Source organism: Eublepharis macularius, chromosome 7 (genome assembly GCF_028583425.1).
Source record: "Eublepharis macularius isolate TG4126 chromosome 7, MPM_Emac_v1.0, whole genome shotgun sequence".
Lineage (NCBI taxonomy): Eukaryota > Metazoa > Chordata > Lepidosauria > Squamata > Eublepharidae > Eublepharis > Eublepharis macularius.
The window spans coordinates 41,801,987-41,828,834 of NC_072796.1; the positions used below are offsets into that span (position 1 = coordinate 41,801,987).

Here is a 26,848-nt window from a genome sequence, read left to right on the forward strand (position 1 = left end):
CCGCTTCCCGGCTTGCCTCGCCATTTTCCCACCTGCCACACCACTGGGGCGCCTGGCAGCGCTGGCGAAGGTGTGGGAAGCGGCGGCCCGCCTCCCTGCCTGCCACACCGCCGGGGCACCCAGCAGTGCTAGCAAAGGGACGAGAAGGCAAGCAAGGAGGCAGCCCGGCTCCCCGCTTGCCTCCCCACTTGTCCGTCTGCTACGCCGTCGGGGTGCCGGGAAGGGGGAAGAAGAGAGGAGGCAGCCCACCTCCCCGTTTTCCCGCCTGCCACTCCGCTGAGGCGCCTGGCAGGGCCAGTGAAGGGGTGGGAAGAGGCGGCCTGCCTCCACGCCTGCCATGTCGCCAGGGCGCCCAGCAGTGCAGTCAAAGGGGCGAGAAGGCAAGCAAGGACACAGCCCGCCTCCCCGCTTGCCACTCCGCTGTGGCGCCCAGCAGTGCCAGCAAAGGGGTGAGAAACCGAGGAGGCAGCCCGCTTCCCCGCTTGTCTCCCCACGGCCTGCCATACTGACGGGGTGCCCGGCAGCCCGCCTCTCTGCTTGCCTCCCCGCTTCCCTGACTGTCACGCTGCTGGGGTGCCTGGCAGTGCCTGCGAAGGGGCAAGGCAGCGAGGAGGCAGCACACTTCCCCGCTTGCCTCCCCACCTGCAGCACCACGGAAGCGCCCAGATCAATGGGTGCCGAGGCAGCCTGGGCGCTCCGTGGGGGGACGTGGACCAGGTGCCCCCTCAAAATTTTGTGTTGGGGCGCCCCCCCCCCCGGTCTCCTGCACGCTATGCCTCTGCATTCCAGCAACCTGGAGTGGTGATGGTGGATTACATTCCTTTTCCTCAGAAGCATGGGATGCACCCCTACCTTAAAAAAAAACAAAAAAACAGTAGCTTTGTGCAGGAAATCAATGAGGGAAAAAAAATCAAAAATGAGGATGTAAAAGGCTCTATGTACGAGGTTTGTAAAGCAAAACAAAAAAAGGGGGGGGGAGAAAGCTGGCATAATAGATCTCCAAAATGCCAGCTTATTTATTCCTGCACCCTGACCCCTCACGGAAAAGCGAATCGGCAAGTAGCCCGTCAGCAGCAGGATACACAGCCAGACCCGCCCACAGAAGATGCGGCCTAGAGAAGGCCAAAGCCGCACGTGGGCAGAGACAGGCACGCGGAAAGGCTCCGAGTGCCTTTCCAGGAAAAGCAAATGAGCGCCGACGCAAAAGATGCCGCCGGCTGCTCGATGCGCTCTGCGCTCGCCGCCATTTTGGACGCTGGCGTGATGGGGGGGTGGCGGCAGCGCCGGCTGGAGAGGGAAAGGCGGACTGGCGGGGCTGCTGCGTCTTCCTCCTCCCGGCCATGAAGAACGCGCCGCTTTGGACTCAGGTACGGACAAGGCCTCCCTGTTGGCGGGGCGGGGGCAGCGAAAGAGGGTCCACTTCCGGGAGGACATCCTGCCCAGGGCTGGGCGGGGAAGGGAGAGGCCGGATCACACCCAGGCAGGGGGTGGGTGGGCTGCTCGCTCATCCTCCTCCGGCTGCCCCTCATAGCAGAAACAGAGGAAGCTGCCCCATAGATCGAGGTCATTCTCTATTTGTGCGATATATACAGTGAGATCAATTAGCGCTGTGCTAATAAAACAGTTTTCTCCTGGGTTTTTTTTCTAGTCCGCCCTAACCATTGGCACCATCAGTAAATATAGTAAAGGAGCAGCAGGATTTGGGTCCTGTGGCACTTCAAGGACCAACAAGATTTTTAGGGAGTAAGCTTTCGAGAGTCAGAGCTCCCTTCTTCAGGCACCGGTAGTAAACATGAGAGGAGAACAGGAGCTGTGCAGCTTAAATAGGGACTGCCGTTTGAGACTCTTGCCGTTCAATACCGAGCAGAGTTGCTCCAAGTCTAACGCCGTGGAAACGGTTGACAAAATAATTGCACAAATCAACACTCCGCAGAATTCTTGATGTATAAAAATATAAGTTGAATTCATCATTTGTTGACTCAGTTTTGGAATAAACTATAACCAACATAAAATGTGAGACAAGAAGCTTTATAATTAATACATTTTACTTCAGTTGATATGTTTTATTTTACTTCAGTTGATATGATTTATTGTTTTGTAAAATTTTAAAAACAGATATGTGTCTATGAATTAACATGAACACAGAATAAAAGGAGGTATGTTTCAGTTGTTACTGGGCTACATGCCTCTTTTGGGGGGGTATAAGCCTCCTATTTTACATCAACGTATAAATTTCCATCCTGGAATCTTGGACAAAAATTGAACCAGTTATTTGTATTCCCAGTGTGTGAATCATTAACATAGGATTTCTTCAAAAGAAATAAGTACATAGGTAGGGTGTTACAGAATCTGTTCCACTTTTGTTAAACAGTCTCAATGTAAAAAGTCAGTCTTCTGTCTCAGACTAGTGCTTGCTGTTGAGGTAAAGAAATCACACCAAGTTATCGTTTTCTAACATTTTCCATTTTGGTATATAAGTAAGGAATTGATACAGTTTAGAATGAGTTATGATCCAGAAAGTTGAAGGTTCAAATCTCATATTCACAACTTAACTCAGCAAGTACCTTAAGCCTATGGACGCATTCAGATGGTTCTCTTGCCCTCATGCATTGAGCAACATTGAAAGCTTTCTGATTTGGGAAGACTTCAATCAAACTTCAGTTTGCAAGCACAAATTAATGGGTGTGGATAAACTGGAGTGTTTTTGTCCTCTCCGCAAACCTGGGATAAAACTGTGGTTTAGAATCCCATTTTGTGAGGAGGGAACAAACTCCTCCCCAGAAAGGGAAGAAGGGAGGGAGCGTACAAGCACAGCAAACATGCTGGACAAACAAAAGTTTATGATGTCGAAATGTAGGTGTTCGGTCTCAGCCTCAGTAGGGGGATGATAATACTGACCTGCTTCATAGAGGTGTAAGGGATACAAGAAAAAATATATAACGGCTTTGAACAGTGAAAGTGCTATTCAGATGCTAATTATTAAGTCTAAAAGCATTTTATGATTTAAGATTTATGATGATACAGCTTGTGGTGGCAGAGCCATTTGAGATCAGAACATCCTAAGCAGAATAGGTTTTACACACATGTTCACATCACAAGAATTACTTGTATTGTGAATATTTGGGAGCTTGCACAGGAGACTATAGCATTTCTTCTACAAAATAAAGTAGTGGTTTGTGGTCAAGCCTGCAGTAGAAATATGTACTCTTGTGCCAAATATTTTTCCACATTAACAATACGATGAACTTTTGGATGTTCCCTCTGTGATGCAGTTTCTCCTTTTTTATTTTATATAGAATAGCGAGAAAAATAAAATAGCTACAAAGGTATTTTTAAGTGCAGAGATTTCCAAAGCAACCAGATTATTTGATTCAAATTTAGATGATCATCCTAAATGGACAGAATTGCAGATACTGACAGAGAAATCCTAAGCTGAGTTACTCCAGTCTAAGCCCATTGATTTCAATGATCTTAGACTGGAGTAACTCTGTTTAGAATTTCACTGTAGCTCCTGTACCCAAAGACACTGGAACCCTCAAATCTTATAGCAGCATCCCCAGTCTAGTGTACACTTTATGAATAAACACTTTGTAACAGCTGTAAAGCCATTCTTTTGTTATAAGAGTTTGTACCAAAAATAAAAACAAATGGGAAAAAGAAATCTTGGGGAAAAACGAGTTTGTAAACAGTATTACGCCCTGTTATTTAATAGCACGTACAGTCAACTGTACAGGATTATATATTATTATTATTATCATTTATTTTATCATATATATATTCCGCCCTCCCCGCAAGCAGGCTCAGGGCGGATAACAGCATTAAAAACATTTAAAACATTTCAGTAAACATCATAAAATATTAAAAGCATTACATAAAGATATTAAAAATAGCATTAATAGTATTAATTTATTATTCAGTTATTTATTAAAACATATCCCACCTTTCCACATAGTTCAAGGCAGTTTACAAAATGGTTAAAAAGTTTCCAAAGTAAAAACCAAGATAAAATCTCCCCCCTCCCCCCACCGATGTCTGTCTTTCACACCTTCTCAAAAACCCTTTCAAACAAGCAGGACTTGCAGCTCCTCCACAGTATCTCCAAGGAGCAGGCTCCCCCACTTCCTAGGGAGCCCATTCCACAGAACTGGGGCCATGATGGGAAAGACCTGGGCTCTGGTTGATGCCAGATGGGCCATCCTAAGTGGTGGAATAGTAGCTGGTGCACCAGGACATATGACGAGAGATGGCCCTTTAAACTTACAAATATATTATAAGTTATAGCCACCTAAATTGATCAGCACTTGTCTACCAGCAAAAATTCTGTGGGAAAGTTCTCAGGTTGAATCTGAGCCTGAAGCTAAGGATCAGTTGTATTTTTGCAGTAGCACAGGGATGCTTAAATTCTTGAGACAGCGTGATTTCAAAATGGATGAGGCATTTTAACAAATGTTTTCCTGTTGGCATAGTAAAATGTAGCATGGTTTATATCACAGCAATGCTTTCCAGAAATTTGTAAACCAAAGTCTATTAAGCTTTCTTTGACAAATTTATAATAAAGGAGATGAACTGTCAGTATTTTCAAACTTATTGCCACATTCACTTTTGGAAATGTTTCCTTATATCTTGTAAAACCATTTAGGATTATTTTAGTGTATAATAATCAATGCTGTATACAATTAATTCCCTCATATTTAAAATATTACACTGAATTTTGAAGGTATTGTGAAAATGCTGAGATTTGCAAATAACTTTAATTTAGACTGAAGTTCTTCAGATTGTGGAACCTTTACAGTTGGAAACCTTGGCCGATTCCAGATGGGCACAAATAAAGCGAGTGCTTTCGCTTTTCCAGCGACCTCACTCGTAAAAACCCGTCCCTGCTTACCTCCGGTTCATGGCGCTGTGTTGCGCTCCAGAAGCGGACGGTGTGAACGCCGTATTGCGGGTTTGCACACTTCTGGATGCTTCGTCGCCGTGGAGAGGCCCTCCCCTTTCCCTCCTTTCTTGGCCGGCCAGCAACAATATTCCCTTAATTTTTTTTAAAAAACCGGGCGCCATTTGCGCAGTTGCACGTTTGCGCACATCGAACTGCGCAAATGCGCACAAATGCACAAATGCACAAAAGTTGACGCTGCGTATTCGCATACCTGCACATTTGCGCATTTGCGCAAAACACGTAAAAAATTTTTTTTAAAAAAACTGAAATGCGAACCAATGAAGGCCCCCGACGTCAACTGTGACGGGGAGGAAACAACCAATCCCGGGTACCTCAGTTGGCCGTGCGAACATCCGGAAGCGGGATGGCACGGCACGCTGCGAGACAAAGTGGATGGAGACGAAAGTGAGCGTGTGGCCGGTAAGCGATTATTTCCGCAGAAAAACCACAATTTCTGGCCATCTGGAATCGGCCCTTTTCATAATTTGTTACAAAACACAAAAGCAGAGATTTGTTTCACTGTGTCTTAATCGCTCCAAAATTCATTGCAAACCAATTCATGACTGCTCTGAGGTAGACAGTTCAGTTCTCAGAGTTTCTTAATTTATTGCCAATTTGATTATATGGTGCAAAATCCTTTTACTTGAAATGAAGCATATAAAATATTTTAGAAGAGAAATTCTATGTACCTCTTTTTAAGTAGTTTGAAATTCAGACTATAAACAACTTACATTGAACATTTGTGCTGCTTAGTCCTAGTCAGCTATGACAGTTAAAATCAACCAAATTCTATATAGAATGAAGTTAATACAAGCAGGGGATCCACAAAGATGTCTAGGATGGGCATGTCATTTCCCCCTGTATCCCCTCCACCATTATTTCTTTTTTCCTTCCCCTGACAGCCCCACAGCCATTCTCCTTTTCCTGCTTCCTTTTCTCCTTTCTACCCAAATTACCTTTAGCTCCCTCCCCCCATCAGCTTTCCTACCTCTCCCCCCACCCTCCAGAAGCTGCTCTCTAGAAAAAGTAACATCAAGTTGCAAAGGTTGTGTGATGGCCATTTGATAGGGTTGCCAGGCTTCTGCCTGAAACACTGGGGAGATTTCTGAGGCAGGATCACATCTGACCCCCAAAATGACCTTACTTCCAGACAGTGGTCTAGGAATCTCTCCCAATCTCTGTGGTAAAAACCATAGAGACTGGGGAGGGGATTCCTAGAGCATAACCTGAAAGTTACGACACGTCCAGGTCAGAAAATACTTCCCCTCCTTTTCCTCCTGCTGCAAACATCAGCTGTGGCAGAAATACAAGCACTTCAGTGGGGAATATCCTGCTGGAAGTGGTTACTTGGTAAGACTACTGCCAGTTCTGGTGGGCCTTTCTCCAACATGTAACATGACATGGGGCAGTAGGACCTTTTCCAGGGCTGTTTTAATTTTCCATTCTACTCCTCCTCACGGATGGCTTTGCTTTACAAAAACCAAGGGTCGTTGATATTATTGTGGTTATCTAGCACTCCCAACATGGCCACAGTGAGCTCAGTGGGAAATCTCTTCTTAAAGCTAGGGAAGTTTTATTCCTCTGATAACGTTTTTAAAGATTTCATATTGTGTGCAAACCTGGGACTTCTTTCAGATACGTAGAGAAATACTCTTCTGACTGTCCCTTGCTCCATTTTGCAGATGTAGTAATAATATAATCTGTGGCCCTGTTGGAATTAAATATATGGCAAGCAGCAGACCTTCTAGGGTTTAGGAGGAGCATCTCGTTTTCCCTTTCCCGCTATTTCTTTCCCTTCTCTGCTTCCTTGTCTCCTTCCCACCCAGCAGCCATCCTACCTTTAGCTGTCCTCCATCATCAGCTTTCCCTCTTCACCTTGCAGCCATTATGTAGGAAAACTATGGCTGTGTAGCCCCCACCCCACAAGATTTCCTCTTTTCTTCCCCCCGACAACTCCCATATCCTTACTTTTTCCTGCTTCCTTCTCTCCTTCCCAATCACCAACCGTCCAACCTTTATGTACCCTCCATCTTCAGCTATACTTTTTAATTTTCTTCATTTATTTCCTGCCTTTCTCCAAATTGGGAACCCAAAGTGTCTCACATCATTCTCCTGACCTCCATTTTATCCTCCCACAATCCTCTGAGGTACGTTAGACAGAGAGTGTGTGAGTTTCCACAGCAGAACCTGGGTCTCCCAGATTCATCTCTAAAACTCAGCACACTGGATTTTGTGGGGTGGCTGTTGTTGAACAGTAGTAAACAGCCAGTCCTGGTTAAGTCATGCAAGTCACATGTTGTCAGGTTGCCCTGTGGTTGCCTGGCTCCAATAAGTTCTCCCTCAAAGGGCAAAACAGCCCTTGAAAAAGCTGAGTTCTCCCTCCCCTTCTTGTTACTGACAGAAACTTAGACTTGTGGTTGCCTAGCAACCCTCACTGTAGAAAAGATCCTTAAAGATAAAGATGTCTCTCTGGGAACCAAGATCAAGATAATCCAAACTATGGTATTCCCAATTACTATGTATAGATGTCAAAGTTGGACAGTGAAGAAAGCTGGCAGGAAGAAAATTGATTCATTTGAAATGTTTTGCTCAATGAGAGTTTTGCAGATACTATGGATGACCAAAAAGACAAGTGGGTAGTAGATCAAATCAAGCCTGAATTCTCCCTAGAAGCTAAAATGACAAAACTGAGGCTATTGTAGTTTGGTCACATCATGAGAAGACAAGACTCACTGGAAAAGACAATAGTGCTAGGAAAAGTGGAAGTCAGTAGGAAAAGAGGAAGACCTAAAACAAGATGGCTTGACTCAAAAAAAGAAGCCACGTCCTCCAGATTGCAGGATCTGAGCAAGTCTGTTAATGATAGGACATTTTGGAGGCCTTTCATTCATAGGATTGCCCATAGGTCAGAGGGGACTTGACAGCACGTAACATACACAGCAAACCTCTCAGTGTCCACTGAGAGGGCATTTGTTTCTTAAAACTAGTGGTAAAGCTTCTGTTTTTGTAGGGGGGTTAATCTCCCCTTTGTTTTTAGATTTTGGATTTTTTTCTGCAAACCTGGGACTTTTTTCCAGGTTTGTATAAAGGTCTGTCTTGTCTATCTGTAGCTCCAGTCTCTGAACTTAAAGTATCCACAAATTTGGCCATGCTGAGAATGAATTATTTATGCAAAAGGAAAAATAAATTGTTCCTTTATTTACTATTGAGACCTGATCTGAACATGCAAAAAGGGTTCTTCTTCCCCCCCCCCACCCCATGATACATACAATATATCACTTTCCATCAATTCACCTTGCCTGCTGTAAACCCCCCTCATATTGTTCCTTAGGGTTTCCTGTCCCCCAGGAGCTGCATTTTCTAGAGTTCAGTGGGCTGCATTGAGAGCGGGAGACATGAAAGTTCCATTCTACTGATGGAAAATGTAGTCTGGATCTATCCTACTAGTTGCTCTTAATAATTGTACAGCATGGTGAGTGTAGCTTAATCCGTCCTATGAGCACGTACTCTCAGGTAGTAAATTTAGTTTTAATTTTAGATAGCAGTTTCATTAATGTTTATCAAACACAAATCATCTTTTTTCCCCAGCCTTGTTTTACAGCGCTGTGATGTACCTCACTCCATAGACCCTTGGAGATGGGGTGGAGGGGTTGCCTGTGTATTGTTAAGGTGATGCTATTTGATTTGTGGTATACCTGTCAAAAAGATTGACCACACTCCTGTACACAGAATGGTCCTAAACGTAGAAAGTCTGTTCTGTTATGCTCCAGTCCTGCTGTTCTAGTGTGTACAATGGCCCTTTAAGATGTTAATATCCCTCATTGAAAGTAGAGGGTGAAATTGGTGATTTTATGGCAGATACAAGATTTGAACCAAGGAGGACTTCCTGTTGTGGTTTGGACTTCATGTGGCTTCTTAGTGGGCAGTGTGACTTAAGAAACCAAGTAGATGAGTTATCGCCCAATCCTTGCCTGTTTGTTCAATTCTGAACCATACAGTGGCTTTTAATGTGTTTGATGACAGAGCCTATATGCTGGCTTAAAGCTTCACTAATCCACAGGGCTTTATTACCACAGGCCTCAATCCTAAGAACACTTTCCCTGGAGTAAACCCTACTCCCTACTCCCTACGCTCTCGCTCTCTGTGTGTGTGTGCACGTGTATGTACTTTGTATATAGTAGTTTCAGTCTTCAGTTTGTGCCCCCCCGCCCTGTATTCTGCCCTCACAGTGTTTAAAGTTCCTCTTTTTGAGTAGCAGTAGCAATCTCCACTCTAAAGATACCTGTTCAATCCCAACTAGAAGAGCTCTTCTAAAAGTAATAGTGCAATCCTCAGTATAGTTAAACCCTTGTAAGTCCATTGAAGTCCGTGCTTTTAGGAGGAGGTAATTCTATTTAGGATTGCACTATAAATTACACAGAGTATTTAACAATAAATGCCTTTCTTCTTATATTATTAACCCTGTTTATTTATTTAGCTGTTTTTGACTCCATCAAGACCTTGCAAGTCAGCTTGCAAGAAAAGATAGAAGACTACAGAATTTTAGTTCCTCAAATGTTTATCCTGAACAAGCAGGAATGAATGTGCACAAAGTTAATTGTGGTTTTAAACAACTGAGATTGCCAGTGACTCATTGCAGTAGTGAAGGAGGAACGTTCATCTAACATAGCTGAGCATTGGGATGACTTTCATTGTGTGCATATTGCAATGTGGTGGTTGTAACAGCCACATTTATAAATGGACTTTTTCCCCCTGACCTTTGTACTATAATGTCACTAGTACAATCAGGAAATGCCGAACTAAGATAGGAGTGTTATAAATGTTAACAGGAGAGGAAGTCTTCTCTGAATTCTGCCGGGGAGGGCAGTCTAGAAATGTAATGTAATAAATAAATATATTGTAGATCATGAACGCTGGGAATGGTTTATTTCTATCCCGGTACCAGCATTATATGACTTTTGATGTCACTGGTGTTAATTCTACAAGTTCTGTTGAATCAAGATAAGCGGTTCTAGCACACTTTTTATTTTGCTGTAATGTGATGGTTTGCACAATTATAGGAATTTTAAAAAATCCTTATGCCATCTTGAAATTAACAGATTTTTTAAAAAATAAATGTGTGTTGAGAGTAGGGAAATTTTGTATGGCTTTTATGTGAATGCTGTTGTAATCTAATTTTATGTTATTTTCAGTTTCCAAACATATAAAGAAAAGACTTCATTGTCACCGAATGCAGCAAATTAAGAATCATGGATCTAAAATTCAATTCCTCTCGGAAGCATGTATCTATCAGTGTACCTTCCAAATCCCAAGTGATGTCACCACATATCAAATCAGTAGATGATGTAATAGTCCTTGGCATTAATCTCAGCAAATTTAACAAGCCTACTCAGTTTTTCATTTGTGTTTCTGGAGTTTTTCTGTTTTATCTTATTTATGGGTATTTACAGGTATGTACTATCATTTCACATTTATAAAAATGTATGTATTTCCTTCTGCAGAATTATCATTATTACCTATACTTTCTTTCTGATGCAACGGCTTATCCGTTCATATTACAAGATGTTGCATACCTAGAAAGGTATGCAGATCTAATCTGTACCCCTCTTTAAAGTGAGTGAGGAAGCTCATAGTTTTATGAGCATTTTCAGTCTCATTTGAGGCTTCAGACTGAGGTAAAAATATTAAGTGGGTTTATTCAGTTAATCAAATTATTAATATTAGGAATTATAGTCAGGTCTGATTGATTCAAAGAATAGCTATCACCACTTGAATCATGCAGTAGGGCTGTCAACTCTGGGTTGGGAAATTCCTGGACATTTGGGGGTGGACCCTGGGGAGGGCAGATTTTGTGGAGGGAAGGGATCTCAGTAGAGTATTATGCCAAAGATTTCACCCTCCAAAGCAGCCATTTTCTCCAGGGGAACTGATTTCTGTGCTCTGGAGATCAGTTGTCATTCTGGGAGATCTCCATGCCTTACTTGGATGATGGCAATCCTGTCACACAGATATTCTCATTCAAGACTCTTAATTGACTACAACTCCATGTTTGTATACTCTGGGGACCGTTTTAAACATATTGCTGCTGAGCAAGAAGAATATAACCATGTAAGGTTGCACATGTCAACATCTCATTTTAAAGTGGGGCTTTCAGTCACTGTGCGTGCCATACTAGCTTATCGGAGATCCACAGCCAGGGCTGGCATTGTGCTAGCAATTTAGGATTAAATGCATAGCATGTTGCATGTGTCGCAACCCAATTTAAACAAAATGCAGGGCATGTGCTTCTTTGCACAAGTAAGTTCCTCTTCCTTGCCAGCATCAGTGATTAGCCAAGATTTTCCATGTGCAGTTTGTAAAACAACCCTTAGATACAAATTGGGGACTACAGCATTATTTCTACCAATTTTTTAAACTGAGCCATCCGATCTGCAAAACAGCAGCTGCTGCTGCTTCTCCCTCTACTGACACTGGTGGCAATAAAAAAAAAAGACCAATAACATAGTGTTCGGAAATTTTCAGTTAAAAAGCACTAAGGAGGGAGGGCTAAATAGAGGTTTATAAAATACATGTGATGGAGAAACCAGTTGAGATTTTTCTCCTTATAATGCTAGAACTCAGGAATAGATTACTCAGTAAAACTGATTTGTCTGGCCAAAAATTAGTGCTGACTAAAGTTGTTCTTCACACAATGCATAACTTATAGAATTCACTGCCATAAGCTAGGGTGACAGCCACCAATTTTGACAGCTTTAAGAAGGACTGGACAAATTCAAAGAGAATAGGCCTTTCATCAGTGATTAAGTGTGATATCCAAATGTCACTTCCCACCTCTAAATGAGGACAAACAGAGCAAAATGGTTGCTTTCCTTCTCTACATACAGATTTTTTCAGAAGCCTTTGACTAGCAAGCCATTTTTGGAGAAGGGGGTGGGGTGGAACTTGCTCATTTCCCCCTCTCACTGCAGCCTCCCACTTCACTACCTGTGCTGTTCGCGAGGGTCTTCTGCCCCCACCTCCACCCCAGTAGAGTTTCAGGAAGCTCAGTGGGCTGCAGAGGAAGGGGCAAGAAAGGAAAGTTCCATTCCGCTGATGGAAATGCCTTCCATCAGCATTAAACCAGCCTTGGGTCAAATATGCTGTTTATAGAAACTTGGGCCCTCCTCCTGTGGTCCAATAAACAGCACCAGTTTCTAATGCTGGTATTTCTTAACATGGGACATGACTGCTAACTATCAAGTACACAAATTAATACCAAGGGAAGCAAATAACTGAATACAAAGACAGCAGACTTCTGCATTTAAAAGTTGCATGCTAGTATTACAAACCATGTAATATGACTCTAGGGGAAATATTTTTTATAAAACATCTTGGTGTTCTTTTTTCAGGAACTGATATTTTCATTAGACGGTTTTAAGCCCTTTGGCTGGTACCTAACGCTAGTGCAATTTGGGTTTTATTCTATTTTTGGACTAATAGAGCTGCAGCTTGTTCAGGACAAAAGAAGACGGTATGATATTTATTCTCTGCTTCTTAAATTATCAAAGTATTGTATGTTAAATGTGACTCCCATCTTAATGGAGTTTGTTTGAATATCCATTAAATCTAAACATGGTTTGCCAAATGGAACTTGCAGTCATAAGCAGAGTTCCATGGCCTTAGATAGACTTCAGTGGACTCAGAATGGTGCAACTCTGCTTAGTATTGTAAGGTAGAGAAACCTGTAGAATGCAGTCAGATTAAATCTCTGTCTAAACATTGTACCTGATGTTTTGCAGGTCCCTTTAAAATACCACTTTTTATTAATTTGTCAACAATTGATATGAGTTCTCCAAATACAAATGGATGTGGTGTAGAATGGCCTCCCCACCTCCTTTTAATATGTAGAATTGTTGCTTGTGAACTTTAATTGCATCCAAACATAAAGTGGCACATATAATCATACACTCCCAAGACATTTTATATTAAGAGATGTACACCTTTGTCATTTTCTCTGTGCTTAAAATGAACTCATTTTGCTGGCCGTATATAAAATAATTCCAGTAAATCACATGCTCAATGGTAAATATTTCAGAAAGTCTGACGCAGCTGTGTGTTGTCAGAAGTACAGTGGAAACTTTAGCAAAAGTCTGGGGTTTAGCAGTTTCTTTCAAACACCCATATTTTGGTTGTAGGAATTCCTTCTTGCATTGCTCCAGAAGCCCCTTTTGAAATCACGGAGGTCTTTGGGAGAACTAACTGATCACAAAAAGCTGTATTCAGAAAAAGAAATTGGGAATGCTTCTATAGGAGACTATGAGTCTCAGCTACTTTTTAAAAATGCCAACATTGTTGAATATAATAGGTAGTGTTCAGGAGACCAAAGTTTCATATTTAGCTTTATATAAGGCAGCTTGGAAGTCCCCAGAAGTGATGTTCTCAAGCTATTTTGGAATAATACCATTTGTAGGACGGTGTTTCTTGGTTGGAGAATGGAATTGAGTCATTCCTGCTTTCAGCAGATTTATGTGCAGCTCCCATTCCAAAGAGTGAAGGGGACATAGAAGCAGTATTTGCTGCACTGTGTTTCTATTTAGTTATTAACTTAGTTATTTTGAAAAATAATAAAGGCCTTTAAAATGGCAGTAGAACTAAACATTACCCTTCAGGATACTGCACTAGGTAAAATCATTTGTCACCATATCAAATTAAAGATACTCAGATTTCAGCACTTTTCTAGAAGTTGTAAAGAACACCAGGTTTTATTTATATTTTCTATTGATCACAGGATTTAAAGCCTCTCGTCAGTTTTATCATTTGCTCCCAATACAGAGCTTCATTTGTATTTTCCAGGATCCCAGGCAAAACCTACATGATAATAGCTTTTCTAACAGTGGGGACAATGGGTTTATCAAATACCTCCTTAGGATATCTGAATTATCCTACACAAGTAATCTTCAAGTGCTGTAAACTGATCCCAGTTATGATAGGAGGAGTCTTTATACAAGGTATGCCTTATTCTTGCTATTGAATGCTGTTCATTTCAGAAAATAACCTTGTAAAGACACAGCAGGAGTTTCTTTTCTCCCCCATCCAATTGCCTTCATGTGGTTTTGGTTATACCCAAATCCTGGATTAACTCCTGAATTTGAGCTAACAGCCAATATAAACTTAGAATAAACTGCAAACAATGTTGATGTTCCCCACTTTCCCCCCTTTACAGTTTTCACAATCTTGCCAGTGAAAATCTTAATTTTCATTTAAAGCCTTTGTGCCTGCAAAGACAAGATTACTGTATGCCTGGAAAAGCATCAAAAGCTAATCTTAGCACAAGAACATATTGCCTACTCCTAGAATCTGTAGGCAGATGCTAATTGAGGAACAAGTATCTTCTAAGCCCTGGTGGTTGAATGATTAGACTTGTATCCCTCGTTCAGTCACTTGTGTATGCATACACCCCAATAGCAGCTTTGTAAATTTTGTTATGTTGATTTAGGTAGCATGTGTGTGTGTGCGTGCGTGCGCTTGCAGGCCACCTGTTCTTTCATGGCTTTTTTGCTGCTTTGGTGATCTCAGAGTACACTGTATGTTTCCATCTTGGGAGTCCTGAACCTTTCAAGAAAAATTAACAGTGCTCGTTATTTATATTGGAGATGGTCTTAGTTACAATTGTAGGAAATCCAAAGTGGAACACTCACTGTAATAGTTTAAGACTCCTTGCTTTGATAGATGCTAGTGCCTAAATGATTTATCTTCTAGGTCCATTAATAAATCTGTAAAATGCTACTAGTGTTCTGTTGACCAACAGATAGCATTGTAGTTCCATGCCTGTTTTCCTTTTTGTACTCTGGTAAACCCAGCAAAACAAGTTTCTGAACTGAATGCATAATGTTCTGTTGCTTTAAGTGCAGCTAGCTGTGCATTTTGAAACTCAATGGCAGTTCAGTAATGGAGTGGAACCAACAAAAGAACAACAGATACTCTGGTTACATAATATTGATGGAAGATCTGCAATATTAAAGTTATTTCAAGGCTGAAATCCTCTTTTGCTATTTAAGTAAATAATCAGTGTCTTTTGATAACCCTTCTAAATAGAAAGGATGATACAGTGTGTTACTTACAAAATTCCTGTGCCATGGGTCAAAAGAATGTGAATGGTGCACAGACAGAGCTGTGCACCGTGTGGAAGCTGTCTCTTGGTTTAGGTGACAATAATAATAATATTTGATTTATATACCACTCTTCAGGACAACTTAACACTCAGAGCGTTTACAAAGTATGTTATTATTATTCCCAGAACAATCACTCTGTGAAGTGGGTGGGGCTGAGAACGCTCTGGAAGAGCTATGACTGATCCAAGGTCACCTAGCTAGCTTCAAGTGGAGGAGTGGGGAATCAAACCCAGTTCTCCAGATTAGAGTCCTGCAGCTTTTAACCACTACACCAAACTGGCTCTCAATATCACCTGAAAGGGCAAGTTCATAGGCCTGAGTTACACATGCTGGAGAATGTGATGGTGATGGAATGGAGTGTACCACTTCAGACTACAGGTGATAGGTTCCAGCTTTGTATATTCCTGCACATTAATTATTCTATGCAAATAGAAAACTAGTCCATCAGGAAGAAAGTTTATACCCCCTCTCTGCTTTCTGTTCCGGTTTTCTGTTGGCAAGGAGCTTTTAACATATAGAAACATTTCTAAATGAAGCCCTTCATGATTATCCAACTGCTTTCGGAACTGGTGCAGTCCATTTTACATCAGCATTTCACCACATTATTCCCAGCTGCGTAAATGAGGCCATAAGTTACCATGATGGCATGGCTACTGCTCCTGCATAGCTGTTTCCAACACGGCTGCAGTAAACATACAGCCACAGGCAGACCTTGTGGGAAAAGCTGATGATTTTGTTATTCTTCATGCTACCATTGTGGGCTGCATTGGTGTAGGGAGTATACAATCATTGGCCATTTCCACATATGGTACTGCAGAAGTGTGGGAAGGATTCAAGCAGTTGAAGCAGTGCGGTGTTGGTAAGATAATGAATGAATTGGCCCAAAGATTTTGGCAGTAGTGATGGACTGGCTGCTTAACGTTACTTTCTGTGTGCTGAAGATCAAATTGAACGATTCATACGTTACAATGTTGCATCAACCCGTTTATTTTCTCTCCGGCACAGGAAAACGTTATAATATTGCCGATGTTTCTGCTGCAATATGTATGAGCTTGGGCTTGATATGGTTTACTCTAGCTGATAGCACAGTTGCACCAAATTTCAACTTGACAGGTAAAGTGTGTTTTATGCCATTTTTTTAAATGTTATTTTGTTTGAAATGAATGTTATTTGCAAGAATTAAGCTTTTTGTGAAAGTGGGCATTTAGCTGAATTTTTTTCCCAACATAGTTGTCTCATTCTTGCAATGGCTACATAATTCTGAGGTCTGAGCCTTTTGGTACTGACCCAGCAAATCTGAATATTGAGCTATAATGCTTTGATGTTGGTCACTGTAGAATGTGAGATTTTTTTCTACTAGTTTATAATCAAATTTAGTGAAAGCGTTTACATCCAAGCTTGTGTGATTCTTAGCCAAAGCATTTCTTGACTCATATAATTTAATCAAAATTCTTTAAACATTCACATTGTCAAGGGCAAATCTATTTACATGTGACAGTTTTGCCCAAGGAGACAAAACTGTGCTTGGAGGTTAAACGGAACTTGTAATTTTTGCTGATACAAATGTTATAAACATAAAAGCGGAGTGAGTTTAAAGTATTGGCTCTGTGAACAATATTACCAGTATTGTGTCCGGCAGACATTGGAAAATTAGATTTAAAGCTCTTTTAATAGCATTGAAGAACAGGGTAAACATTATTGTGCAAAAGGGAAAAAAATAAGCCTAAAGAAACACTCAGTACTAAGAATTCTGTACATACATTAAATACGTTGACAGCAAAGAAAACAACAGCTGCTTTCTTGGACCTAGGAAGAATATACATTCTGAAATGGGGGGGAGGGGGAGAGAATAAGAGTTTCTTTACAATGTTCCCTCCCCCATTCATCCTACAATAGTAGAGATGATCTATCAAAACAAAACCTGAGGAGACAGCATAATTTTAAAAGGCTTAGAAGGTCTTCTGTGGTCCCCCCCCCCCCGATTGCTCCTATTTATTATCCCTTACACCATTTATAAAAATTAGATCCCCCCTCTGTAATGATTAAAAGCATACAAGTGGTGAGGCAATGTATTCGGAAATGTCCTTGCTTCTTTTAGAAACTGGATCCACATACGTTTTGCAAAGAACTGTGCCACTAAATGTGTATGCCCAAGGGACTTTTGGTCTTTGTTTCACAAACAGCATCCCAAATCTCAAATTGCTTTTAAAACAGAAGAGACTTAGGAAAACAGTTTGTGCATGGAGGCAGCAGAGAGGGTCATTTTATACAGAAACTCAAGGAATTCCACTGGCCACATCTGAGCCCTTAGGGATGCCTGACATAGCTGCTTGAATTTCAGCCATGGTTCAGGAATCAGGACCAACTTAAATCCCAAATCCAATGACATTAACTGATCAGTGATTGTTACTTGTTTGTTCTTTAGCTGATAAATTATCGCCGTTTCATCCTACCATTCCTCTAAGGAGCTTAGAGTGGCATACATAGTTCTTCTCACCACCATGGACTAATTTAAGGCTTTGCTAATTTAATCTTGGAACTTTTTTCATATTTAAGTATTAAAAGTAGAGGTGTGCACAGGAAAAAGATTCGGGTTTCCCACTTTGGCGAGTCACACATCCCTAATTAAAAGTAAATGTTGTATGTGGAAATTTTGCAGATACATATTTAAAGCTTGTTATTAGTTATGCCACCTAAAATAGTAAGAAAGATGGTAAAATTTCTAACGTTAATTTTAATGCATACTAGTACATCTAATGTGGCTTTATTCTGTATCTAATACACAACATGGCCCCCATGTGGATTGATGAACCATGGATTGGGGCCATGTAGAGACAAGGGAGATTTTTCTACAAACTTGGGGGGATCCCCCAGGTTTGCAGAAAAATATGAAAACTTTTTAAATGAAAGAGGGATTACATTCCCTCCAAAACAGAGGAACATTGTCTGCGCTCGGACAGATAATGCTCCTCCACTGTCCCAGCAGCATCTACCCTCATTCCTCTCAATGCAGCAGGGAGGAGGACAGGTGGTTGGGCAGAGCAGCAGGTGTGGTGGACAGAGATGGATTGGGCCACCAGAGGCAACAGTGCTACCAGCAGGCAGGTTGGAAGAGTGGGATTGCCGGCTGCCCCAACCTATGACTTAGTCATTCAGAGGAGGCTTGCTGGCGAGCAATTGGCCCAGCGAGGTAGTGGGACAGATGGACTGGTCAGTGTATAGGTGAAACATTGTGGAGGGTAACAGAGCCCAAGAGGAGGGAAGTGAGAGAAACAGTAGGGGGAACACAGAAGTAGAAAAATTGTCATGGGGGGGGGGGCAAAATGGATGGAATCCTGCCCCATTTGTTGTATACTAATTTGAAATCTTTACGTTCATTTCCTTTTTTCTATTTACTTAAAGGTGTGATCCTCATATCCCTTGCCCTTTGTGCAGATGCAGTGATAGGAAATGTACAGGAGAAAGCTATGAAGTTGCACAATGGATCAAACTCTGAAATGGTAAATGCTCCATTCTGTATTGTCTTTCTGTTACTTAGGTGTCAGGATGTGGAATTCTGTTGCATTTCTGCCTTCCATGATCTAGGAAACTCCCTGGCTGTTAGAGTAATTTTTTCTGTAGCTAAAATCAATCTAGAGTCTTTTCTTTGCATTTGGCTGTAATACAAGTGTCATCTTTGCAATAAATTATTTACTTGATTTTTGCCCCACCTTTCTTCCCTTCCCAGTGGGAACCCAAGATGGCTTAAATAATCATCCTCTCCTTCATTTTATCCTCACAACAACCCTGAGAGGTAGGTTAGGCTGAGTATGTGTGACTGGCCCAAGGTCACCTAGCAAGTTTTCTTGGCAGAGTGGTGATTCAAACCTGGTTGTCCAAACACTTTAACCACTACATCAACAGTTATCCATGTTATGTTATCCATTCAAATATGAAATTTCACTGGACACCTTCGTACCATTTTGCTTTGAGTCTTTCCCAGCAAAGGACCAATGCCATTAAGTTGTTTAGCTCTCTGATCATTAAAGTTACCCTGTTCAATCCCATAATGTGCACATATTTGCACATTTATCAAAAATATAATTTTAAGCTATGTCTGCAGATGATCATGAAGATTCATATTTTACTGATAAAGGCCGCTCTAAGACTAGAAGGGGTAAAGTAGTTTTTACTATATTAACTGTATTAAGAGACCACATTACAGTCTTAAAATTACATATTTGGGGATGTAAGGTTGGGCTGGAGATTCAGAAAACACAAAAGAACTATTACAGTCTCCCTGTGGATCCCTCCTGGTCCAAATAGCAGATATGGAACAACCAGTCTCAACATGAGTCAACCAGTCAAAAAGAGTAACCATTTCATTAAATCTCTGTGCTAATTGATACCATTTTCCTCAGTGCTTTCTGGCCACTTCTGATTTACGGTGAAATCCTAAGCAGAGTTACTCCAGTCTAAAACCATTGAAATCAATGAGCTTAGACCGGAGTAACTCTCTTTAGGGTTTCACTGTTAGTACTAAACAAGATAAAGGAGGAGTTTATTATTAATGTACTGTTCATAATAAGTGGTTTGATCTTTATGGTTTAAATGTATATTTTCTGATAATCAGTATACTCCTATTTTATTAAAATGCAGTATTAATTTGAGTGCAACACTTTGCTTTCAAATAGTTTATTTAGCCTTATCTTTGGTTATTCATTTGCACTGGGCTAATTGCATGCACCTAAAATACATGGATAGCCCAGGTGAGCCTGATCTTATCAGATCTCAGAAACTAACCAGGGTTGGCCTTGGTTAGTAATTGGATGGGAGGGAGACCTCTAATGAAGACCAAGGTAGCAGAGGCAGGCAGTGGTGAACCACTTATGTTAGTCTCTTGCCATGAAAACCATACCAGGGATCACTGTTAGTCAGTTAGTATGACTTCAAGTCACTCTCCACCACCAAATGCATGTTTCTCTGTTTCTATGATCAGAGACCCTTCATTTCCCCAAGGTATTGGATCACATGTACATGAGCCTAGGTGTAATATGGTGCATTTTGAATGCATAGGAATTTACACCACAGAGTACATACCCTGTTGCTTTCCTGAATTTGTATCCACTGTGTTTCTGGATGTGAATGAAAACAAGGAACTGTACTACTATAGACTCCGTAGAGTCAAATAATGTGAATTTCGTATAGCCCTTACACCATTATAAAGAATAATGATGGCATTCAGTCATATACTTGAGCATTCATTATGTGAGAACTATGAATTGTAGTACTGATCTTGCTTAGGAAATAAAAGTACTGTGCAATGGAAGATCATGCTTAGCAAAAATTTAAAATGTAGTTGACAGAAAGACAAGAAGACTGAAGTGCATATTGTTAGTGAAGTCACAAGTCATAATCCATGCAAAGATAACTAATCCTAGAGTCCCAAAGATGTTAATGTGGGAGTTAAGGCACATGCTTAAATCCCTCTTGTTGAATGGGACTTTAATACTACTTAACACAGGATCATGCCCCCATGGTTTACTAATGAAGTACATAATGGTAGGCAACAAGAATGGGTTGCAAACTGGACTCCTTCACCAGCATGCTGCAGTGAGAGGCTCATATTGGTGTTGACGTTGGGAGGGAAACCTTAAGATTGAAATCTATTTGAACTGAAAATGCTGATCTGTTATACTTTCCATATTATCTTGCAAGCACAACTTAAGGATTAAAAGCAGGTTTTAACGTTTCATTGATGTCCAGGAGGGTAATTGTGGAATACCAGGCAGGTGCAATCCACACAGACATATTTATGATTAACTGTATGTGCCATGTGATTTGTGCGGTTGTGTGAAATGGCTGACCATCTGAAAGGGATCCTCCTTGTCAGTATGTTAATATTCGAATGAAGCACACTTAAGTGCTATCAAGTCACAGCTGACTTACAGTGACGCTTCATGGGGTTTTCAAGGCAAGAGATGAGCAGAGGTGGCTTGCCATTGCCTTGCTCTGCATAGCAGCTCTACATAGCAACTTTCATCTCCCATCCAAGTACTGATCATGGCTGACCCTGCTTCGTTTCCGACCTCCGATGAGCTCAGGCTAGTCTGAGCTATTCAGAAATCCCTTTGTTAATTGTGTAGAATGCCCAACAATCTGCTAGAGAAATGTTACTTCCAAAAGTAGCAGCTGTTCTTCCATCAAACTGAATGTGCTAAAAGATCCACAAGCACACAGTTTTATGGCCTTTTAAAAATACCACGAGATTAAAATAATTTGTTTTTGTAACTATTCCAGGTTTTGTATTCCTATTCAATAGGTTTCCTGTACATTCTGTTGGGACTGACTTGCATTAATGGTTTAACTCCTGCAGTAGCATTTTGTTCAAAGGTAAACACAGTAATTTTTTTTAATTTAAAAGAGTATGCACTTTTCATTATGTGACTACTTGTTCGAAAAAAGCTATTAATGTTGTTTGACTATTGCTCTGCTTGAATGCTAAATGTATTTAAGAGACTGAACTCATAAACTAATACCTGTTTAGCCTGAAAACTCTTACGTGTATGAAACTTCATCAGAAACTTTTCTTCTTTTTGAAAAGTCAACAAGTGGTTTTTATAATTTTATTATTACTCTCTCAGTTATTCAGTCAGAATTAAATAAAATCTTTGAATGCTTTGAGCATTTTTACTTTAGTTGAGGCAGTTCATTAAAAAAACCTTTATTTCATTTTGCAATACCTCAGGGTTTTTGCATTTTCCTAATAATTTTTTGTTACTTTTGCAGCATCCTGTTCAGACATATGGCTATGCATTCTTGTTTTCCTTGACTGGGTATTTTGGAATCTCCTTTGTTCTGGCTTTGATTAAAATCTTTGGGGCTCTTTTGGCTGTAACAGGTATTACATAATTCATATTTTAATAGACGATCTTAACAAAATCCTGCTGTCTGCCCAGGCTTATGAAATTATTTCTCCTTTATCTTCTGCTTTTGTGAATAGTTTTATGCATTCATGTGACAAAAGGTAAATTATTTTAGAAACGTACAGCTTTTGGTCTTGATTCAGTACTACCACTTACAAAGGCTGTCTGCACAAAATTTAGCTCATTGGCAGATTTCACTTTCCACACATTTCCAGTTCAGAAAAATAGCTCACAGCTAGGGTTAACAGCCTCCAGGTGGGGGCTGGAGATCTCCTGGAATTACAGATGAGTACCCCTGGAGAAAATGGCTGCTTTGGAGGGTAGTCTCCATGGCATCACATCCCTGCTGAGCTCCCTCCCATCCCCAATCTCCACCCTCCACAGGCCCTGTGCACAAATCTCTAGGAATTTCTCCATCCATGATTGGCAACCCTACAAATCAACACAGATATGATATGGTAAAGAAATGTGTAAGAACTAATGAGGTAGGGGGAAAAAAGAAATGATCAAATAGAAAATCTCCAAGTTCCTTAGCGATAAAAGTAGTATTTTTAAATATTTCTTTTTTGCACTTTTTCATATTTTAACAGTGTCTATACAACTTCCATGTATCATGGAAATCAAAATCCATGTATTTAGGAGCATTAAAACAGACAATATCTACAAGTCAGTTATGATATTCAATTTTTTATTTTCATTTATACCACCTTTCTCCCCATTGAGGACTCAAATTGGCTGACATCATTCTCCTTTCCACCATTTTTTTCACAACAAACCTGTGAGGTAGGTTAGGCTGAGAGTATGTGACTGGACCAAGTTCACCAAGCAAGCTTCCATGGTAGAGCAGAAAATTGAACTTGGGTCTCCCAAATCCTAGTCTGTCACTATAGCCACTATACAACAATACAACCAAATCTATTCTAATAATCAGCAAGTTGAAAGAAATTGGAAGAAAACAATATATTAAAAGTGAGTGGAAGCTCTAAGAGGATCTTGGACAAATAGTGTTTGTATTAAATAAATACATTCATATCTTTTTGTCTTGACTATGCTTGAATATTTTGATGATTGCAGAACTTGGTATAGAAACACCCCACCCCAGTTGTGTAATCACACTCTTTACTTTTACTGGGTTAAGCTCACCCTTGAGAGCACACTAAGGTTGGAAAGGGATCAAGTAATCACAGTTGTACACACAGTAACCAATATTTCACTGATTATCCACTTCTGTCCTGCACAACCCATTTTAAACATTCAGCTTCCCTTTGCACTCAACCTGTGGTTCAAGGCCAAGAGATATGTACAGGTAGGGTATTGGACTTAGACACCCCTAGCAGCAGCTCCATGTGCAGATAACTTTTGAGAGAATTGTGCATTCCAGGGCAGAGAATTATCAGTCCTGATTCAAGTCCTCTCTAAGGCTCTTGCTGCACTTACGACTAATTCCAGCACCAACTATGCCCAAGTATAAAGGTTGACACCACAACCAGGAAGATGGTGCATGGCACTGCTCCATTTTGTTAAGCAGCAGGTGTCTATAGAAAAAAAATCTATTTTATTTTACAGCCAAAGTCCAACAAAATAAAATATACATAAACAGCTATCCATCAGCAGCACAAGTCTAAAATTTACATCAACAGCTAAAGTGACACATAAGATTTAACTTACCACTTGTCAGCTCTCATTGGACCCTGTTATTAACATAAGCTGCAGTACTATGGGTTGAATCTTAACTTTCCTTCTATTGCAAGGGCCACTTCCAATCCACGAAGATGTCCACCCAGTCTCCCCTACCTTTGTTGTTCCCAAGGTTTACCATCTCCCAAAGGAACTGCATTTTGGGCGACATAGCAAGCTGTAACATGAAAGGAGAGAAGGAAAAGTTACTGTCTGATGGGATGGATAGATTTTTTCCCCTTCAGAATCAGAAAGATTTAATTGTAGCTTTTGTTCTAGCAACATACACCTGGGTGACCTTGTACAAATTACTTCACTTTTTTGTCCCTCCATTTTTTTTTCATTTTGGGTATGATCTTTATTTTTTAAAAAAGCTTTAATACAAGAAACAATAAAACCATAAAATTCAAACAAGAAAAGAATTAAAACTAACCATAAAAGAAATGATCAAAACAATTCTTGGCAAATGGTCAAAAACCCAAGAATTACAATAAACAGGCATTTAAACTTTGTTGCACTGAGGGGGTTACATCTTTGGCATTTAAAACTTCTAAAACTGGTTTCCATATTTTATCATACTCGAATAAAGGGACTACCATATGCAAAAAATGGATTATCCCAAAAAACGGATTATGCATAATCCTACCCATCAAATATTGCTCCCAGATTTTCTAATACCATTTTTTTTAGCAATGGGCCTACAAGAGATTTCCAATTCCTAGCAATGACCAGATGAGCAGAGGCAACCAACATTGAAACAAGAGATCTGGTTAGATCTAGCATAGAGTCGGGCCAAAAATCCAATAGGAGAAATTCTGGAGAGTATGGCAATGAAAGACCCATCATGTTGGATATCTCTTTGTGAACCTCTCCAAAATTCCTGAACAAAATGCCATTCCCACCACATATGTAGGGTTGTGCCCAGTGTTCCCAGTAATGTGAGCACGTGAGCAATTGCTCACCGATTCTGACTCCTCCGCTCACAGCTTCTCAGCTGTAGCTCACAGACTAACTCTCAGGTGGCCCTGCCCTCCCACTTAGCTGGTGCCAACAGGTGGGCCCAATAGGGATGGAGTCTTGTCCTGCTACTCTCCTTCCTTCCTGGTTGTGGCTGACTTAGCCCCTAGGGTGGAGTCCGAGAACACCTCTAGGCACCACTGGCTCTCTAGCTGGGGAACAGAGCAGAGCTGAATGATGGGGCCCGGCCTGACCTGTGCAGCTTGAACCCGCTGGGATCCTCTCAGCCCCAGGCTGCAGGGGAGAGGAGGTAGCACCTCAGCCGCCACTGTGGTGAAGGGGACGTCTAACTTGGCCTTGGTGCAATAGGAGGCTGGCAAGAAGGGTACAGAGGAAGGGAAGGAGGGGGGAGGACTGGGTCAGGTGCTCATTGTGCCTGCCAATGGCCAGATGAGGAGGAGGAGACTGTTGCCAAGAACAGGACCTGGCCACCCTGTCTTGGCAAGCCAAGCATCCCCATCTAAAATGAAATCGGTGAATGTAAACCAGAGTAACTCTGCTTAGGATCGCACGGTTGGGGGTTTATTTTAGTGCAGCTGCTTTGGGGCTGGCTTCAGCTTTGTTCTCTCATTTTCTTTTTTAAAGCTGCCTTCTTTGCAGGCTCACAGCTCTTCTTCGCCCTCACCCCAAATCTGGATCTGAAACTAAAGTGAGCCTCCAAGGGCAGCTGTGCCTGACTTGCCTTCTCTCCTGCAGCAGAAGCCGAAGGAAGGCCTTCTTGTTCACAGGGGAATCTGTAGGTGCAGAATTAAACAGGAAGCCTCAAAGATTGCATTGTTGTTTCTAAGTGAGAAACAATACAAATTAAAGTAGTTTGTAGGTTATGTTTGTATGTTTTGTATGTTTGTAGACTGTTTTTTTTTTTTAAAGTGCACTCAAAACTAACGAAAGTTGGTGTTTCAGCTCACAAAGTAGATTTTTAGCTCACAACACTGCACAGCTTAGAGGGAACACTGGCGTGCCTTCTTGCTTACAAGATCTCCAGCATAGAGGGGTCAACGACCTATTCATCTGATTCAGTTTATGTGGCGTTAAATACCAATTGGACAACAGCTTGTAAAATTGGAGTTTAATATTCCAACAACTAGATTTATTGGAAGGGGAGTTCCATATCTGTTGCCAATCAGATTCCAAGAAAACCCGTTTTAAAGCAAATCCTTGTTACCCCTCCAAAAGATAAGTCATCTTTTAATGAACGAATCCTTTAAAAGTAAATTACAGTATTCCCTTACTACCATAAGTTCCACTTTGAGCCTCTAACAGAACAAACAGTAAGAACTTGTGATTTAATAATAATCTTTAAAATAATCATTATTAGACTGGAAGATTATATTTGGCCCTTTATTATTTCATGTTACAACATGTGCTGGAACCATAAAAAATAAACAAGTATTGCCTTAATTCATACCTTTAAAATGTCTTCCCCCCACCCCACCCCCACACTAATTAAAGCTCACGGCCCTTATATCTGGACAATTAGGTGCTAGGGATCTGTTGTAGTGACTCTTCCAGGAAGTCCCCTCCAGTTCTTTCTCCTTCCTTCCCATCCTTTGGGAAACATGCATCAGTAACATTGAAACCGATGGCACTGTCACTGTCAATAATCTCACATATACCAACTGAGAAAGTCTAGCGATACAGCGTTTACTGGTCATGGTTGCAGCATGAATGTTGGTAAAGTTCTTGTTGGAATAAGTTTCCCTTGTTATGGTTGTTGTAGGTTTTCCGGGCTGTATTGCCGTGGTCTTGGCATTGTAGTTCCTGACGTTTCGCCAGCAGCTGTGGCTGGCATCTTCAGAGGTGTAGCACCAAAAGACAGAGATCTCTCAGTGTCACAGTGACACTGTGACACTGTGACACTGAGAGATCTCTGTCTTTTGGTGCTACACCTCTGAAGATGCCAGCCACAGCTGCTGGCGAAACGTCAGGAACTACAATGCCAAGACCACGGCAATACAGCCCGGAAAACCCACAACAACCATCGTTCTCCGGCCGTGAAAGCCTTCGACAATACATTTCCCTTGTTAATTGGTCCATACATGTGTGGCCAGACAGGTACGAAGTATGGGTCTCAGTTCAGAGAAAATTACTCATGTTTAAATCCAATTGAAATCAAAAAGACAAATTGGTTTTTGCTATGTTCTTATGCATTCATTTTGGTG

The 26,848-nt window shown here is 41.0% G+C and overlaps 1 protein-coding gene across 1 annotated transcript in view; it reads left to right on the forward strand.

Annotated features, from left to right (window-relative positions):
* Positions 1-1,212: 1,212 nt before the first annotated feature.
* Positions 1,213-26,848, forward strand: part of SLC35B3 (solute carrier family 35 member B3) — a 31,425-nt gene continuing 5,789 nt past the window's right edge. The window contains exons 1-8 of the mRNA XM_054985237.1: positions 1,213-1,367; positions 10,129-10,386; positions 12,325-12,446; positions 13,769-13,923; positions 16,093-16,200; positions 18,490-18,587; positions 21,367-21,459; positions 21,856-21,967. Of these exons, the coding sequence (XP_054841212.1) occupies positions 10,186-10,386; positions 12,325-12,446; positions 13,769-13,923; positions 16,093-16,200; positions 18,490-18,587; positions 21,367-21,459; positions 21,856-21,967 (889 nt within the window). The 5' untranslated portion in view covers positions 1,213-1,367; positions 10,129-10,185. The remainder of the gene's footprint in view (positions 1,368-10,128; positions 10,387-12,324; positions 12,447-13,768; positions 13,924-16,092; positions 16,201-18,489; positions 18,588-21,366; positions 21,460-21,855; positions 21,968-26,848) is intronic.